Source organism: Asparagus officinalis, chromosome 1 (genome assembly GCF_001876935.1).
Source record: "Asparagus officinalis chromosome 1, Aspof.V1, whole genome shotgun sequence".
Lineage (NCBI taxonomy): Eukaryota > Viridiplantae > Streptophyta > Magnoliopsida > Asparagales > Asparagaceae > Asparagus > Asparagus officinalis.
The window spans coordinates 109,636,259-109,655,375 of NC_033794.1; the positions used below are offsets into that span (position 1 = coordinate 109,636,259).

Genomic DNA, 19,117 nt, shown 5'->3' on the forward strand with positions numbered 1-19,117 from the left:
TTCGTGAACTTCTTAAATGTAACTAGGATATGATTAATATTAGTGAATAAATCTAGATAGAAGTAACAAAATAATAAATGAAGTGACAATTAACATCTTTAACAATCAATAAATATTTAAATTTGTTAAGCAAGTTAAAGGTATCAACATTGAAACTAATAATTAAAGTAACTTTAAACAAGCAACAATTAACAACTAAACAAGTACTAAGTGAATAATATCTTTACCATAATGCACCTTATAAGAATCATGTAGCTCTAAAACAGACCATGCTCCTGTTTAATGAAAATTCTATATGAAGTCTGTGCGTTCACATAATAGATTGCAACTCTGTTATGCGACTTGTTTGTGTAATACCTGCAGACTGATATATGATTGCTGTCATAGGCTGTATAGAGTCATGTGGCTGGAACTCCCTTTTTTTATCAGACGAACTAATTACCTGGAACCGCAAGGCATCAGTAAATCAAACCAAAATTCTTAATAACACATAAACATGTGCATGTGCAGACGCAGGATACTGAATATTGGACCATATGCAGATTCTGGATAGCATAAACATGCACGCGTTATGTGTTACATGCAGAACCATGAGATTAAGCTTACCCATTAAATATATTGTTTTGCAGTCTGATATTAGGGTTTCGCAGTCTGACAAATTGATAAAGTTTCATCAGATAGAATAAAAATGTGCAATATGCAGATACATGGGTACTGAATTGTAGATACAGGGTAACAGAAACATGTGTAAGTTCCAATGTACTTGCAAGAACATTAACAGTATCTCCATATATTGTTTTATAGTCTGCATGAATGTTTTGCTGTTTGTCATTCTCCTATACCTAGCTATCTTTGTTCCTTTTTGTAGTCTGACAAATAAATGGAGAGTTTTATCAGACAGAATAGAGCATTGGGGATTTGGAAGCTCTTATGCCAGTTATAGCACATAGCAAACTCCTTATAACATCAATACCAATCTAGTTCCCCTATGATAAAGCAGGGAAGAAAACAAATTGAATGCTTTTGTCATTTAAGGTGATGAATGATCACCAGCAGTCTCTTTTTGTTATAACTCATAGCCGTTGTAAGCTAATCTTCTTGATTAATACATCAAGGTTCCCTTGCTGTAGCTTCCTTTTTCTATGTAAGATTGGGTTAAATGATTTGGTGATGTCTTAAATCATAGAATATATAGCAGCTAAAAGGAAGTGTATATTTTAGTGCGCACGTGTTTTCTTGGACATGTACATGTGACATAAAGTTTCATTTCAATTATTTCATTGTTCAAGCTGTTTGGTTTGCAAGATCCATGATACAGTCATATGCTCAATGTCTGCTACATGTTCAACACTCTTATACTGTGACCTTTTTTTATCTTCATCTTGTAGAGAAAATTTGTTGCTTCTGATTTGTCTATCCATTGGTAACTTGCATGTAAATTTTGTCATCAGCATAGATCATAAAGCATAAATCATAAAAAAAGATGTTAAGAATTTTGTTTACTCCTGTTTTTATGGTTTACAAGTTTCACGTGATAATATGTGTTGTTTAACTGATTCTTCTCTAGTAAATATTACTGATATGAAGATATAATAAATAATGTGTTATTATGTCAATGGTGCAAATCATGTCCGGCTTCTTGGTTTTAACATAATACAACAACCACCACCAAGCCTTTATCCCAAATGTTTGGGGTCGACTACATAAATCCTATTTTTTCATTCTATTTTGTTATGGGTCATCTTCTCCGTTAAGTTAGTCATAATCATATCCTTCTTAATTGCTTTTAACCAAGTCATTCTAGGTCTTTTTCTAGATCTTCTAGCTCCATTAACTCTAATAGTATCGCTTTTTCTAATCGGTGCACTAAGGGGTTTTTGTTATACATGATCAAATCTTAATCTATTCTTTCTCATTTTATCCTCAATAGGAGCAATCTCTAACTTACTACGGATGCACTCATTTCTTATCCTATCTTTTAATGTATACCCACAATGTATACCCACAAGACCATCGCAACATTCTCATTTCTGCTACACTAATTTTTTGAACATGTTTTTTAATTGCCCAACACTAAGCATAGTTGGTCTTATAACCGTCTTATAGAATTTTCCCTTTAGTTTCATTGGTATTCTACAATCACATAAGACTCTCGAAGCACTCGTCCATTTCAACCATCCCGATTTGATTCGATGCATAATATCATCTCACCATCATGCCTAATAATTTGATCCTAAATAACGAAAATAATTAGTTTTACGTATTTCTTAGCCATCAATATGTACCGTGGGCTCTCTTTCTTTCCTAGTTTTACTAAAAATATACTCTATATATTCTGTTTTGTTCTACTAATTCTAAAACATTTAGATTTAAGAGCTTGTCTCCATCTTTCTACTTTAGAAATAATGTCTCTTCTAGTTTCATTAACTAACACTGTATTATCGACAAATAACATACACCATGGGATTTCATCCTGAATGTGCTTAGTAAGTTGGTCCATAACTAATGCAGAAAGATAACGACTTAAAGCTGACCATTGGGGTAAACCTATGGTAATAGGAAATGGTACAGTCTCGCCTTCATTAGTTCTTACTCTAGTTATTACTATATCATACATATCTTTAATCACATTAATATATACACTAGATACATGTTTTTTTTCTAACACCCACTATATTACCTCTCTAGGCACTCTATCATAAGTTTTTTCTAGATCGATAAAAACCATATGTAGATCCTTTCTCTTCTTTCTATATCTCTCCATCATGTAGTCTCTCGGTTTTAACATAATGAATCCAAATATTAATTAGAAATTTTCTGGATAACTAGTTGGAATGCAAAATTATTATTTTTCCTCATCCAACTGTCAGAAGTTGGGAGCTGATGGCTTAAATTTCAGTGTTATGCTTTACTTTTTGTAGCTCTAGAATCTGGATGTAAAATAATAATTATATTTTGTGACAATATTCACTGTTGAATTTCCTGTTGTTATGACCTAAAAGTTCATGCTTGCTTAGTCTGCTTATCTGACAGTTATTATATCCTTTAGTGGTCTATTAATTGCTAGCATTAGAAGTTAGAACATAGAAATGTGTTATAGCATTGTCTTTTTTTATATAGTCCGGCATGCTTGTTTTGATCTGTCACTGGCGTTCTCTTCTCCAGTCAGTAGAATAGATCTTGTGAATGTTTACTGATCTTTTATTCTCATACCTGTTCTCATGTGTTAATATTTCATTGCAGGCACAAGTTATGCTGGGAATGGTGCTGCCTACTCAGGTACTCATCTGAAATCTTTATAAAAGTTGCTACTTCAATTCACAGTGTTCATTTTTCCAAATCTAATTTAAACTGTTATTTTGTTTCAGCCGGCTAACATTCAGAAAGTGTTATCACAACCACAGTCAGCACAGTTGGTACAGCAATCAAATGTTCAATCTACCCAATCTCTGCCACCTCAACCAAGCCATCAAGTTCAAAGTAATTCATCTCACCCTTCAGTTTCAGCTAGGCAGCAACAGCTACCTCAACAATCCATTTCCCAGCCATCTGCTTCACTTCCGCCAATGAGCATTCATTCACAGACAGCACCATCAATTCCTCCATATTCAGCTCAGCAAGCTAAGGGGCCTTCTAATGCTCAAATTCCTTCAATGTCAGCTCCACAGTCATCTCAACTTCATAATTTGCCTTTACCTCCACCTCAGGGTCCTCCTCATCCTCAATACTCAATTTCTCAACCTCATCATGTTCCTATTCTTTCAAGTCAGCCACAGCCATCTTTGCAGATGCCTGGAATATTCAATCAACCTATGCAACCGCCCTTGCCGCAGCAGCCAAGGCCACCTTCCATGCAGCAGTCCTTTGCTCATCAGCATCATGGACAGATGCCTCATCTTGGATTTCAAACAACGAGTGCACCTCAACAGCACTTATCACAACCTATGTTCCATGTGAGTTAGTAGTAGGAAATTCATTTTACTCATATATTTGGTGGTATTATCTATGTATGCACAATTGGCAAGCTGTTATTATCGTTTGCATTTTTTTCCAGTCGGGTGGAAACATTGGATCTCAATTCCAGCAAGGACTGCCTCCTCCGCTGCCAAATCAGCCACCTCCTCAACATATTTATCAGGTATGCTAATTTTTTCTTTGTAGCTTTATTTCTTTGAAAATATTTTACCAGAATGTTATTGTGCATTTAAGATTTAACACTCGGTTGGAGTTCACGGTTATCATATAATTTAACCGGCTTTACAAATATGCATTTCTTTTTATTGAAGTGCAGGTGTGAGAGGTATTCCTGATTGATTCAGTTATTCTTCTTGTAGGTATCATGTTAGTTAAATGATTGAGTAGTTTTTTTAGTTCTACAATCATGGGCTAATGTACTTGCCTTTAGATGCACTAGCTCAGTTCACAAAATTCTCAACAGAAAGAATCAGGGAACATTGATGCGTATATTGGGTAGAAATGGATTGCCAGATTGCGTAAATATGAAGTGATTATAGCATTAGCTGATGAAAAGATCATTCAAATGGCAGCTTTTTTTGGTTGCTGGCTGGTAATAATGTACTAGTCAACATATTAATAATTCTTCAAAGTTTGAAGCTATTACAAAAACAACAACAAAGCCTTCGCATCCCAAAACATTGGCTGCATCAATGCTATTCTTCACTTCAGTTCTGTTTTGGGTCATCTCCTCCATTAACCATTATCATATCCTTTTTTACTATTTAGGTCTATGTCTAGTCCTTTTTGCCCCTCAGCTATAGTATTATCACTTCTTCTAACCGGCTTCCTTTCAAGATTTCTCTTACAAAGGCTGAGAGTGCTTCAAGTTCAGCTCAAGCGGGGGCGCTTATGACTCTCCCTTCAAGTCCTGCATACTTGGATATTTTAGTTCCTTCTCCAGCCGTTTCACCAAAGTCACCTGCCACCTTTTTGTCGGGCTTCGCGACATCTGAGGCCTTAGTGTCATCCCTCATTGCTTCTTTAAGCTCAGTAGATGTTCCTGACTTGCTCGGGATCTTCTTTGGTCACTTAGAGAGTGTAATGAGGAAGGTGGCCGAGATCGTCATTGTTGGTCGAAGCACATTTGAGTCTTTCCGACCTCTTTTAACCAGCAGTCTGAACAACGTCAACTGTCTAGGTGACGTTCAATGTATTGAACGCTGTTCAGAGAGTATCTCTCGCTTAGAAGCCGATCTAAAAGCCTTAGAAGACTTAGGACGTGTAGATCTTGACGCTCAGATTGAATAAACCCTTGTTGACATCCGGACTGGGGCGGCCCATCAGTATGAAATCATTCAAAGGGGCTTGGCTGAGAAGGAAACCCAGGTTGTAGATTTACAAAGGCAATACGCTCAGAGGCAAGATGAGCTGACTATTTCAACCACCGCTATGCAGACTGCCCGAGAATCGATCACTCGAAAATAAGAGATTATCGTCCAACTACAGGCGAAGGTAGCTTGAGAAAAGCCCAACTTGCTCGAGAAGAATCTATTGTGCAGGAGCTCACCCTCAAGAATATCGTAACTTATGCAAATTACCGCAAAGAGGTCCAAGTTCTTGAGGAGGCCAAGAAGGAGGTTGCTGCCAAGGTGCCGGACGAAGATGAGCTTAGGAGGAAAGCTGAAGTGACGGTGCGAGCTGCTCATGAGGAAGAGCTCTCAGCGATCTAAGTCCCGGCGCTCATCTATCCAATTGATGGGTCCCCGATACTGATTTAGTATTGTTCTTTTGTTAAGAACAAAATCTTATTTGTATCACTCTTTTCCATTTTGAATAAAGGTGATACTGTTTTGGCTTTCCATTGTCTCTTTTATGTTTCATGTTTTGACTTGAAATAATGAAAATAACTAAAAATGCCAGAGGTGTAAATTTAACTTTGCATAAAATCCTACATAAAGCAAGATTTAATACTTTTCTTTATTATCATTTAAGATAATTTTAAAAAAGTTTAATCCGTTAGGGACTTTCATGAATACTTATCGTCCTATTAGAGGGGAATTAACAGGTTCGTGAGGGTTTGACTGTTATAATAACTGTAATTTATAGACTTATCATTATGTTTGAATAAGATTGATAAGTTAAACTTGTCAGAGGTATGATGTTAACTTGACAGGGTTGAATACTTATGGTTTGAACAAGATTTATAGGACTTATCGCTCTATTAAAGAGAGTCGATAAGTTGATTTTGTCAGAAGAGCGATATGAGCTGGACAAAATCAGGTAATTATGATTTGAACAAAATTTTAGGACCTATCTCTTTGTTGAAGAGAGTTGATAAGTTGATTGTCAGAAGAGCGATATGAGCTTGGCAAAATCGAGTACTTGTGATTTGAACAAGTTTTTGAGGACCTATCGCTCTATTGAAGAGAGTCGATAAGTTGATTTTATCAGAGGAGTGGTATGAGCTCGGCAAAATCGAATACTTGTGATTTGAACAAGTTTTTAAGGACCTATCGTTTTATTGAAGAGAGTCGATAAGTTGATTTTATCAGAGGAGCGATATGAGCTGGGTAAAATTGAGTACTTGTGCTTTGAACAAGTTTTTGAGGACTTGTGATTTGAACAAGTTTTTGAGGACTTAGCGTCTCACTGAGAAAGATTGATGATTGATTTGGTCAGAGGTATAGTATTAACTTAACGGGAATTTGAGGACTTATCACCCTATTGATGAGGATTGATAAGTTGATTGTGCTTTGAGTATTTTTGAGGACTTATCATCCTATTGATGAGGATTGATAAGTTGATTTTATCACCAGAAGAAGCTTGTAATATTAAGAAAATAAGTTGTATTCATACTCTGTGGGGATAATGGTCGTCAGAAGTATAATATTAACTTGATAGGAATTGATGATGATTTATCACTCTATTGATAAGAGTCAATAAGTTAGCTTTGTCACTAGAAAAGCTTGTCATATTAAAAATAAAACAAGCTGAAATCATGCTCCGTGGGGATGATGATTGTCTTGATGATATTCGTAATTCTATCATCTTATCGAATAAGATTGATAAGTTGATTTTATTTGGACCCCTGTTGGGGAGATACAGAGATTTTGAAAACACTCTGTTGAAAGAGTTCATGATGTAGGACTCATATGAGAATAAGTGTCATGTTTGAAATGCGATGGTGAGCCCCACGTTTTGAAGTGGTGAAACGCCAAAGTGACCTCAGCGTTTAAGGTTTGACACGTGGAGCTGAGCTCTACGTTTAAAGCTTGCAACGCGGGTCTAGGCCTGACGTTTAAGATTTGAAACGCGACGGGGAGCCTTACGTTTAGTATTTTGAGACGTAGGGCTGAGCTCTGTGTCTTGAAGTCGGACCAACTTATCTTGGAACGTGGTGATTGCGTTTAAGCGGGATTCTATCCTAGAATCTCGTGTTAAATTAACAGGTTGTCTGCTGTATAAATAGACCGGTCCAATCAAGTGTCATTCGACTCTCTTAACGGTTTCTTAATTTTAGAACGAGTCATCTCATTGCTTCAAAATCTCCGATGATCTTTGACCTTCGACCTCAATGGCAGCAAAGAAGGCACGTTCTCGCTCCGAGAAGGTCATGAACCCGACCTCTTATGCTCCGTCGACTGAGGACGCCGACGGCGCTCCTATTCCAGCGGTTACGTCGTCGCCGCCAATGCCTCTTTACCATGGTAAGTGAGGACCTTTACAACTTGTTTCGATAAGTTTTGAACCCTAGACGACAAATTCTAGGTTGTCAACAACGAGCAAGACTCGTTCTTTGTCGATGGAAACGCGGATGAAGGACTTTGCGTTAATAGTGAAACACGGGATTGACTCCTGCGTTTTGTAACCACTAGTTTTTACACACGTGCAATGCACGTGATTTAATATCATGATTAAGTATTTTTGGCAGTTTGTGCTTATTTTTTTCTTTAAACTCTTACATCCCAATTATTTTTTTATGTTTGTTTAAATGGGATACACCCAATTTAAATTTTCATGTTGATATTTGAATTGACAAAAAACAAATATAATTTAAAAATAATTTAAATTTTCATATTATTTTTGACCGATATGAAACTAAGCTTTATTTGAGAAAGTATAGTATTGCAAAGTGAAAAATATTAAAATAGTGTTATACAAGGAAGGTGAATATTTAAAACCAATATGACAAAATAATTGATTTAAAGTATGTTAAAACGATGCAAAAGAGAATATGAAGTTTATTCCTAATCATTGATAGACTTCATAAAAAAATATAAATTAAAGATTAATGCTAACTCTAGTATACTTTTATATGATAAAAACATCCACATAAGAATATAAAAGTACTGAAAAAAATTCATGAAACTCCCTTCTAAAGATTCCTATTTTCACTCAAAATAATTAAACTATTCTATAAAATATTCAAAAAATATTATTTTTTATTTCTTCTATTTTATTTTTTATTGAGTTAAGATCATTCCTTCTTCAGGTTTATCATTTATCATTTCTCGGGCAATTCTAGAGTATTGTCTTCATCATTTACATCAATTGTGACATCAGGCTAATTTTGTATTTTTTATGCTATTATCTTTCCTGGGCTCGTTAATTTTTTATCATCTCATTTAACTTTACAAAGAAGTCAAATGTACTTATGATGTTCAACACAAACTGCTCAAAATATAGACTTTGATTTTTTTTCTATTTCAATGAGAATAAATATTAATTTCATATATATAAAATTCTTTGTGTTCCTAATTTATTACTTAAATAAATTAGAAGCTATCTCTTTATTTTCCTCTAAAATGAATTCTTCTGATGTGCATCCAATAAGAATTTCTGTTATTTCAATAATATTACCTTTGCTCTATCCCTGTCATTTTCCATAAAGATCTAAACTAAATACCTGCATTATTCATTACTAATTTCTCTTAGATTATAATATTAATATTTAATTTGAAGAACACAGTATGGAATTTATGAATACTTACTAATTTTTCTTATGTCTTCCATGGAGATTTTTTCTTTGATTAGGATAAAGTTATTAAATTATTTTTTAATGTAACTCATTCAGTGCTTCATTAATAGATATGTCTTATGTTAATGCCAATTCAAGTGATTCATTGACGTTTTCTGAATTTTAGATTTATTTCCATCACTTTCCCATTTGTAATGGAAATAACTCAATTCTTTTAAAGTTATCCCTAAATATTCTAATAGTTTCTTCATATGTAATTCTTTGTATTCTTTTACCCTATAAATATTATTAACGTCAAAGATTAAAGTTTCTAAATTAAAATCAATTAATGCTAAGGTATAATATTATAGTGTTTTATCATTTCTATGGATTTAAACATCTATCAATTAATGTTACGAATGTATTTTGGCTACCCCAACTTATTACTAAAATTATATGAAATTACTTTAATTTATATAGTGCCGATAATTTTTAATCTATAATATTTTTAAAAATTTTATCCATTAACCGGATGTTTTTAATCAATTCTTATTGTTTTTGTTTACCAGTATCAACTTAGACTATTCTTAGATGCTGAAAATGGATAGTAAATCCCTAAATTAGAAATTTTAATATATATATGAAAAATACCAAACAATTACACTTTTCTTTGCCAAGTTTTAAAATTTTAGCCCATTTTTGTGGTTTTGAACTTTGAGGGTGTGATTTATAATTTTTAAAATTTTGAAAGAGTTTTTAAAAAAATTTACTTTTAAGTTTGGTAGTTGTAAATTCTATGTTTCATGTGTTGGTGGTAATTTTTTAAATGTTAGTATATTTCTTGTAACTCTAAAATTTTGAGGGTGTCTTTTGCAATTATTAAAACTATAGATTAGTTTTGAAAAATATTAAATTTCAGCGGTCTACCAATCGACGAATTTGATGTGTGCTAGTTAAAAATTTTGAAAATTTAGAAGTTTTTTTTACAATTTTTAAATTTTGAAGGAGTTTTTTAAAAATTTTGAGGTTAATTTCTGTAAATTTTAATTTTTTAGGTGTCTAAGGGTAATATCTTGAATTCATCTTATGTTATTTACAAATTTTAGAATTTTAGGGTGGTTTTTTATAATTTGAACTTTTGAATGTGTTTCTATAATTTTTGAGATATTGAGGGTGTTAATTAAAAAATTTAAATTTAAATGTCAAAAATTTTAGGTGTATCATGGTAATCTCTTGAATTCATCTGTGTTGTTTGTAAGTTTTAAAATTTTAGAATTTTAATGTGCTTGTCTGTAATTTAAACTTTTGAGGGTGTTTCTATAATTTTTGAGACATTGAGGTGTTAACTGTAAATTTTAAATTCTTTGCAAACTGATGTTAATTTTTTAATTTCATGTTTTTTATTTTAAGTTTTGAGACATTGGGATGATTTTTATAATTTTGAACTTTTCAGGGTCTTTTCTGCAATTTTAAAACTTTTTATGGTTTTTTTGTAATACTTCATATATTATAATATGTTATCTACTTGTAATTTCTTTATCTTAACAAACTAATATCATTTTTATTTTTTATATATTTTATTAATATTAGTTTTTTTAAATTATTAAGCTAAACATGGTTCACATAGGATTAGGATAAGATATGATTATGATTAGGATAGATTAAGATATAAATAAAATATTTGTCTAAATATGATTATGATTAGGATATGATTATGATTAGGATATGATTATGATTAGGATAGTGAAGGGTAATATTGACCATTGAAAATTAGAATTTGATTATAGATAAGGTAGTTTAAACTATAAATGGGTATATTTGTCTAAAAAAGATTTTCCGAACTTGTGCTTTTAAAGAGAGTATGATATGATAACGCGGGTCTTGGTCTCTGCGTTCTTAAATTAGAGCGCAAAGTTAACTCTTGCATTTTGAATTTGGAACGTCGGGTTGTCCCTTGCGTTTTTGAATATGGAATGCAAGGTTGGCCCTTGCGTTTTGAATTTGAAACGCAGGACTGACCCTTGCGTTTTGAATTTGGAACGCAGGACTGGCCTTTGCGTTTTGATTTTGGAATGCAGGGCTGGCCTTCGCGTTTTGATTTAGTCCTTTGGACTTTTACCAGTCGTTTGCTTCTCAGCTACTAACTTTTAGTTTTTTTATTTTGTAGTGCTTTTTCCGATGTACCATTTTTTCTCAAACATCACTTCGGATATATAGGTGGCCTGGATGAGGGCAACCGTTTTTGCGGCGAACCTCTACTATTCATCCCCTCCATGTCCGGAACGGTGTTTCCAAATTCTGGGGTCAAGACCATCCGCTCTTAGGGTCATGGTCACTGATGCGGATATTCATACGCCGACAAATTATAATCAGTTTGTAAAGTCGGCGTTCCTTTTTGGAGACCACATAGAAATGGATGACAAATTTGTACATGTGGAAAACTCTAAACTATTGCGAAGAGTCAACAATCGTTTTCTCTTCTTGCCGAATATAGGACATGTATCCGCTCTCCCATTTCCAGCACATCACGTGGTGCAGACATTTGCTATATGACCTGGTCAAGGAAAAGAAAAACGTATCCCTTGGGACCTTCGCCCATCAACGTGTTCATCTTGCAAGGAGTGATGGTCACGTGAAGGGTCTGAGACCTAGCAGAATTGAGAAAAAAGATCTGGCTAAGGAAGCGACCATCCCGACGAACATTTTCATTCGCTAATTCATTGCTGCTCAAGGTGAATTCCCTGCTCAAGCGTTTAGATCTCCTGGTTGGGTGTACTCTGGAGATGGGGGATGATGGACTCGCATGGTAGACTTCGTTCTCGAAGACCTCAAGGAATCCTTTGCACAATCTGGTCTCACAGTTCCCGTGTTGGTCACTCGACATGGAATTATTCAAAGCTATCCTAATTTTTTCGCTATGCTGAAGCGATACAATTCAGATAGCTACACATTCTTCACGTTCGTCGGAGAGTTAGGCTTCGCTTTTCACGAGATGTATGCAGTATCAGGGCTGCCATTTGGAGAAATGCCCTATGAAGAGTTCGTCCTAGGAACTGAAGAGCTCGTCCTAGGAACTGAAGAGCTCTCTATCTTGAGAGCGGCACATTCCGAAGTTTATGTAACTTTTTGGGAGGTGATGTGACACTTCCAGATTTATGCTCAGCTGACTGGGTTACGCGGAGGCGGTGTCATGCAAGCTTCTTGGGCAGATTATCGTTCCAAAACTTAGACCGGAAAGATATGGCAGTGACCCTTCTTGCTGTGAGCTCTCTTAAAAGTATCAAGGCTCGTATTAAAGCTTCTGATGTTTGCTTTATCAATGAGGCTCAGGAAGATAGCTTTCCGCCATCCATCCAATTCAAGAGCTTCCATTACCAAGCTGAGATTCCCATCTCTGACAACCCTCCTTGCTAGCTTTTTAATGATATGGCTGAAGCGATGCGTAGTCCTATCGAAGCCCATCGAGTCCATCCTAGCTGAGGTAATATACTCGGCTGTCCTTTTGGCCCATGGGAGACCAGTGAGTCTCCTTTCTATAATGGTATGTTGTCTGCAGAATGACCTACGGGAGTTAACTTCTGCGTTCCTCGCCGTCAGGGAGATGCGTCGTTGGGAAGAGAGTTTGGAAGACTCCCCAACCTCGCGTACCAGTGTCATACACTTATTTGGTGGCCTTAGTTTGTCATGCACTACCCCTCATTGATGACATCAGCTTCTCCGAATAACGGATCTTTCGTCCCATTTGTACAACGGCTCGAGTCAGCCCAATGGGCGAATGTGTACATAGTCCGGGCTCGACAAATCCTGTCAAAATAGATCAACTATCATGTCTTTTGTTCTCTCGATTTTGATGGGATGGAAAAGAAGACCACAAAGTATATGGACATAGGCTCTGAAGGCTTCACATCCCTACGCGGGGGTATTTTTAGATGGCTCCTCATAATCAGAGTTGGTTATTTGGTTCTTCGACAGGGTGAGAAGTGCATCATTGAGCCCTACGTGTCTTCTCGATTCGCTTAACAGTTTGAGTATGACCAATTGTATGTTGGAAACCCTAATCTGAAGTTGGCTCACGTTAGTAATTTATACGAGGGGGCCCGAGCTTGGTATTACTTCACAGCTGGAAATTCTCACGCTAAGTTTACATTGCCCGACCCAACGCCCAATTATCATACTGTTTTGGGATTTTGCCATTGGTTCTATGAAGCTTCTCAAATCCCGGAGTATAACATGTATATCTCTTGCTTAAAAGAGATCCGACAGCTATATGAGTCCAGGAAGGGTTCCACAAATACTGGCCTGAAGGGGATGGACGAGTATTTATCCTGCGAGCAAGCGACATCTGCAGCGGGAGAAGTCCAGTAGGAGGTAAAGGCAGTCCCACAAGAGTAGGGTAGCGGGGAAGCGAGCTCTCACGGCGAAAGAAGCGGGCTAATACGAGAAAAGCGTTCGCCAAAGACGGGCTATTAGATCAAGACCCCAATGAGGGGCAAAGCTGATGCAGGATGCCATGAAGCCTAAGCAGATTGTGTTTTCGGACGACGAGGAAAAGAAATCTTCCACTCCGTTATCCCCCAAACAGCACGAGCCTCAATTGAATATCCCCGCTCTAGAAGGCGTAGATGATGAGGGAGAACTGGGTGCTGGGGAATCGTAGTCTATTCCCATGATAGTGCCCCTCGCTTCGATACCTCCCGACCAAGCGTCAGAAGCTGAAGCTGCTCCTGAATCTGCTTAACCAGGTTCGGGAATCTTAAAGGGCCTTATCAAACAGTTAGAGAGCACAATGAAACAAACGATCACCCTCATTAGCCTTGGGCATGGTACATTTTCGGACTTTAAACATTTCTTAACAGGTTGCCTGAACAACATCAGGTGTTCGGGCAACACTCAATTGACCGCGCATTGCATGGAAAGCGTTCTTCGCCTGGAGGCCTATTTGAAGGCTTTAGAAGACTTAATGCATGCTGATTTGGAGTCAGAAACAAAGTGGATTTTTTCTCTTATTCAAGTTGCTAAAGTGCATGAACAAAAGGCTTTCCGCAAGAATTTATCCGAGAAAGAGGCACATATTGCGAGCTTGCAGGAGCAGCGTGATCGAGTATGAGCTTAGAACAATGAAAAGATTAAGAATGTCATAAGGTGTAATGTTAACTTAACATAAACCAGAAATCCTATTTATTATTAAAATAATTCTAGAAAATTTCAATCGTTAAAGGTGTAATGTTAACTTGACGATATACAAGCTGGGGAAGGTTTGTAAGATTTGTTACTCTCAACTCAATAAATTTCGAGTAACCAACCCCCAGTCTAAGTGTTTCTCCTCTTAGACTTGGCTGGGGATTAGAAAAAAGAGTCATGATTTACGGGTAGTATTTTTTGAAAAAATTCCCGTTGATTGGTATCATGAGCCTATCATCTCTCTGATTGATGAGATAGTAAGCTCCGTTCGAATAGACTGATTCTATTATGAAGGGTCATTCCCACTTGGGATTAAATTTGTGTTTGGTTTTGTGCTTCATCACCATAGGTCGTCTAACAGCTAACATTAGATTGCCTTTGTTGAAGATCCTTTCCTTGACCTTCTTGTTATAGGATTTGGAAATTCGAGCTTGATATAACTCGATCTGTTGCTGGGCTTGAAGTCGCTTATCGTCTAATGCTTCCAGTTCTTGAAGGCGTAGTCGATGCTGTTTTTCATCCGTCATCCCGGTTGCAAAGGCAACTCTCAGGGATGACATTTGAATTTCTAAAGGTAATACGACTTCACAGCCATATACCAAAGAAAATAGGGTGATTTTTGTTAGGGTTCTCACTGTTGTGCGGTAAACCCATAGACATTCGCTCAGCTTTTCATCCTAATCGCGTTGATTCTTGGAGAACTTGAGAAGTTTCACGATGGTTTTGTTGAAAGATTCTGTGAGGCCATTGGCTGGCGGGTAGTATGTCGTTGATGCGACGCTTTGGATCATGAAGTTGTCGCAGAATCTCTGGAAATCGTGACTGACGAACTGTGTTTCATTATCGTGGACTATTCGTCTCGGTACGTCAAAGTGGTAGATGATGTGATGCTTGATAAACTTGATCACGTTTGAAGTCTTGACTTCCTTCAAAGGAATGATTTCTGCCCATTTGGAGAAGTAATCGGTTACTGTCAATATGAACCGATGTCCTTTGAAGGTCGGTGGGGAGATAGGTCCGACGATGTCCATTTTTCACATCTCGAATGATCAAGATGAAGATGTTGGATGCAGATTTTCTGATGCTTGATGAATGAAATCACCATGAATCTGATATGCATGACACCATTTAGCATAATCAACAGCGTTTGCAAATATTTTAGGTTAATGGTAACCAATTCTTCGGAGACGATCTCCTAATTTAGCTCCTGGTTGGTGAGCTCTGTATATTCCATCATGCTTCTTTAAGAGCCTCTTGTGCTTCTTTCCTGGAAAGACAGCGAAACAAGACTTCATCATGCGATTTTGGGTACAAAGTTTGAGAAATCGTATCATAATAGAATCGAAGGGCATTCCGTTTAACGGTGGTCGTTCCCTTAGAATCATCGGGTAGTATCACGTACAAGACATAGTCAATATACGAGAACCGTCAAAATCCCTTGGTTCGAGCTCAATTGAAGTTGCACAGACAATCTCCGCTGTTATTTCATTTGAGTAATCTTCTAAAGAAAACTTGGGTTGATACAAGTCACGACCCATAACGAATATTGTTATTTCTGCCTTTGGCGGCAATGCCAATGAAGTTGTCAGCGAGGCTAAAGCGTCCGCATATGCATTCTGGACTCGTGGGATGTATCCAATAAAGAAGCCTTTAAACTTGTGGGCTAGCTCTAGCACGGCGAAGTGGTATGAGACTAAATTCTCATTACGTACTTTATATTTTCCTCGGACTTGATTCACAATGAGCTGAGAATCATAATAAGCCTCAAGGTGTCGAATATTGAGCTCCTCGACCAACTGCATCCCTAATAGCAAAGCATTGTATTCCGATACATTTTTGGTGCATGGCTCGATTAGAGAGAATCCTCTGAGGATTACATAACCACTTGAGGATACAAGTACCACCCTACACCAGCGATGATTCCTCCATTAGGGTTTGTTTTGGATGCACCGTCAAAGAATAACTTTCATACTTGCATAACCTCTTGGGTTACACAAACTTCAGCAACTTCATCTGGTAAATCTTCATATAATTTGGACGAATCAGATACTGGATGATTAGTCAGGAAAGCTACTAGAGTTTGGCCTTTAACAACCTTTTGAGGCATGAATTGCATGGAATATTACGGTAGGAGTATCGCCCATTTTGTTAGACGACAATTCGGTGAAGAGGGTTTCGTCATAAGTACCCTCAAATGATTCACCTTGGAAATGATATGAATTGATTATCCGACCAAGTAGTGTCGTATTTTCTGAACGGCGAATACTAAGGCAAGATACTCCTTTTCTACCGGAGTGTACCGGTGTTCGGCTCTAATCATGGTTCTACTGATGTAATAGATTGCCTGCTCATATCCTTGGTCATTGTTCTAGGCTAATAAAGCTCTAAGAGAATGATTCGTGGCCCACACATATAACAGGAATTGTTTCTCTGATATTGGGGCCACAAGGACGGGTGGCTGAGTGAGGTATCACTTGATCTCCTCAAATGTCATTTGGCAGTCTTCATCCCAAACGAACGAGATTCATTTCTTCATCAACTTGATGAAGGGCTAGCAGCGTCCCGAGAGGTTTGATATGAATCTGCGGATATAAGCCAATCTGTTTTACAAGCTTCTAAGTTCTTTGATGTTTCTCAGACGTGACATTTTTTGGATAGCACGAATCTTTTCTAGATCGAGTGAAATCCTCTTGGATGTAACTATAAACCTAAGGAACTTGCCACTGGCAATCCCTAGGAAAGATTTTGTAGGATTCATCTTTAATTGATGTACTCGCATGATGTAGAACATAGCATTGCACTGCGATATCATCTACATAGCATTCATCTTCTTACATTGATGTTCATGGAAGAATGCGGTGACGTGACTTGTTTATGTAGCGAGGAGAATGGGTAAAGTAAAAGACAGACGGATGGCTCGCGATTGATAGCTGACTAGACTTAGCCTATGAAGATTGATAGCAGCGCTTCCCTACTATGTGAATTTGCACGCTGATAGGTTACACCAGTTCTTTAATCCAAAGGGCATCATTGTATAGCAATACACCTAATGGTGTTCTGAATGCGGTGTGCTTTTCGTCTTCAGGGTACATTTTGATCTGGTTATACCCTGAAAACCCGTCCATAAAAGATATCCTCTCATACCCACAAGTATTGTCGATCATGACATCTGTGATGGGGATTGGAAATTTATCTTTCGGACATGCAGCATTTAGGTCACGAAAATGCAAATTCAGACCTTTTTATTTTTTTTGGGCACAAGAACTATATTAGCCACCCAGTGAGGATGTTGTTCCTCTAACAAAGCCCGAGCCGATAAACTTTTTAACTTCTGACTCAATTGCCTCCATGATCTCTAGACGGAACAGACGCTGTTGTTGCTTAAATGGTTTCGCATCCGGATCGATGTTAAGACGATGCATGGCTACTTTGGGATCAAGCTAGGCATGTCTTCATAATTCCAAGTAAAGACATCTATATATATTCTCTGATGAGAGATATAAGGTCTTCTTTCTCGGATGGTGACAAGCTCTCGCTTTTGAAGATTAGTTTGGGATTGATTTCATCCCCAATGTTGACTTGGATTACATTATCTTCTGTAGGCGACTCACGTTGTTCGAAGCGCATGTCTCATAAAATATTAAGGTGTTTGATCCAAGGATCGTTGGTTGACTCAATTAACTTTTCATCATCCTCGTCTGCATCTTCATCTGGATGACTAGCCGAAGTCATGTTTACATACATGTTTTTAAAGAATGTTTTGATGCTCACATCAGATTCTCATGATGATGTTCCAGATGAATGGTCTTGCTATAGATAATCATTGGTTTTATTTTCTGAAAGGGGGGGGGGGGGGGAAAAATAACCTAACCCTCTTCTAGTTTTATAATAATAATCAGGAGGTTTTCATTCTGGAGTGAAATATCAAATTGGTGCTTGTCTTCCTTTCTCGAAGTTTAAATCTTCTTGTTTATCAAAGTCATAACTCATTCTTCTCATCAGAGGGATGGAATTGGGTTCATGATAATGAAATTGTGGGATTCCAAGATCTTCATTTGAACTTTCCCTGCTTGGGTAACTCAGAGTTAACTATACTGAAATAGATTAGCTTTTGACCTTTCTTTTTAGACGGGACCATGAAGAAAGCTTTCTGCACATCTTCCATGTCCTCGAATGTAGCGAAGGATGATTTGAGTGGCAAATCAAGTGATGCCTCAGCATACAATGTATGTCAGAGTTTTGTACATGTATCTGTATCAGTCTTTGTCTTCTTGCATTCAAAGGATACATCAGACAAGTAAGCCAAATTAAAATTTTCATTAATGTATCACTCGTCCTCACTTTGTACATCATTATTATTGAGCTCACTCTAGCTCATTACATTCAGATCCAACTCCTAAAGATACATCAGACTGAGTCGGTATGAAAATTTTCTACACCTGAAAAGTTGCTTCTCTACGATCAAGGTTTTGACTTCTCCCTCATCATCAGTATATTTCATTACCTGATGAATGGTAGATGGGACTGTACGATTCGCATGAATTCATGGCCGACCTAACAATAGATTGTAGGATGTATCCGCATCTATGATGTAACAAGTTACCTCTGACTTGAGATTTCCTATTTGGCACCTAAGTTTGAACTTGCCTAAGGGTCTGGTTATGTTGGCGTTGAAGCCAAAGATAGTAGTCTGAGTAGAACTCAATCGTTACAGAGGAATCCTAAGGACTTGCATAACTCTGTACGGTATAATGCTGAATGCAGAGCCCGGATCAACCTGGACATAGTTGATCTCAGAAGATCCGATGTACCCTGTGTAGTACAGTGACCTATCATGCTTGTGCTTGATTTGCATATCTTGTTACGTGAATGATATGCACGGTAAACTTTTTACAGCTTGTAAGCATTGTGCGCATGATTGTTCTTTCGTAACTTCTAGGACTGCGGGAACTTGTGTTATAAAGCTCTCTGTGTCCGTTAAAGCTTCAATCAGAGCTTCCCTCGTGGTTTTAGATAGCCGCA

At 37.1% G+C, this 19,117-nt stretch overlaps 1 protein-coding gene across 1 annotated transcript in view; it reads left to right on the plus strand.

The window, feature by feature from the left end:
- The window catches only part of LOC109828935 (basic salivary proline-rich protein 4-like), a 30,624-nt gene that overhangs the window by 2,296 nt on the left and 9,211 nt on the right, over nt 1–19,117 (plus strand). Inside the window, exons 4-6 of the mRNA XM_020395931.1 lie at nt 3,244–3,279; nt 3,369–3,953; nt 4,055–4,138. Coding sequence (XP_020251520.1) covers nt 3,244–3,279; nt 3,369–3,953; nt 4,055–4,138 — 705 coding nt within the window. The remainder of the gene's footprint in view (nt 1–3,243; nt 3,280–3,368; nt 3,954–4,054; nt 4,139–19,117) is intronic.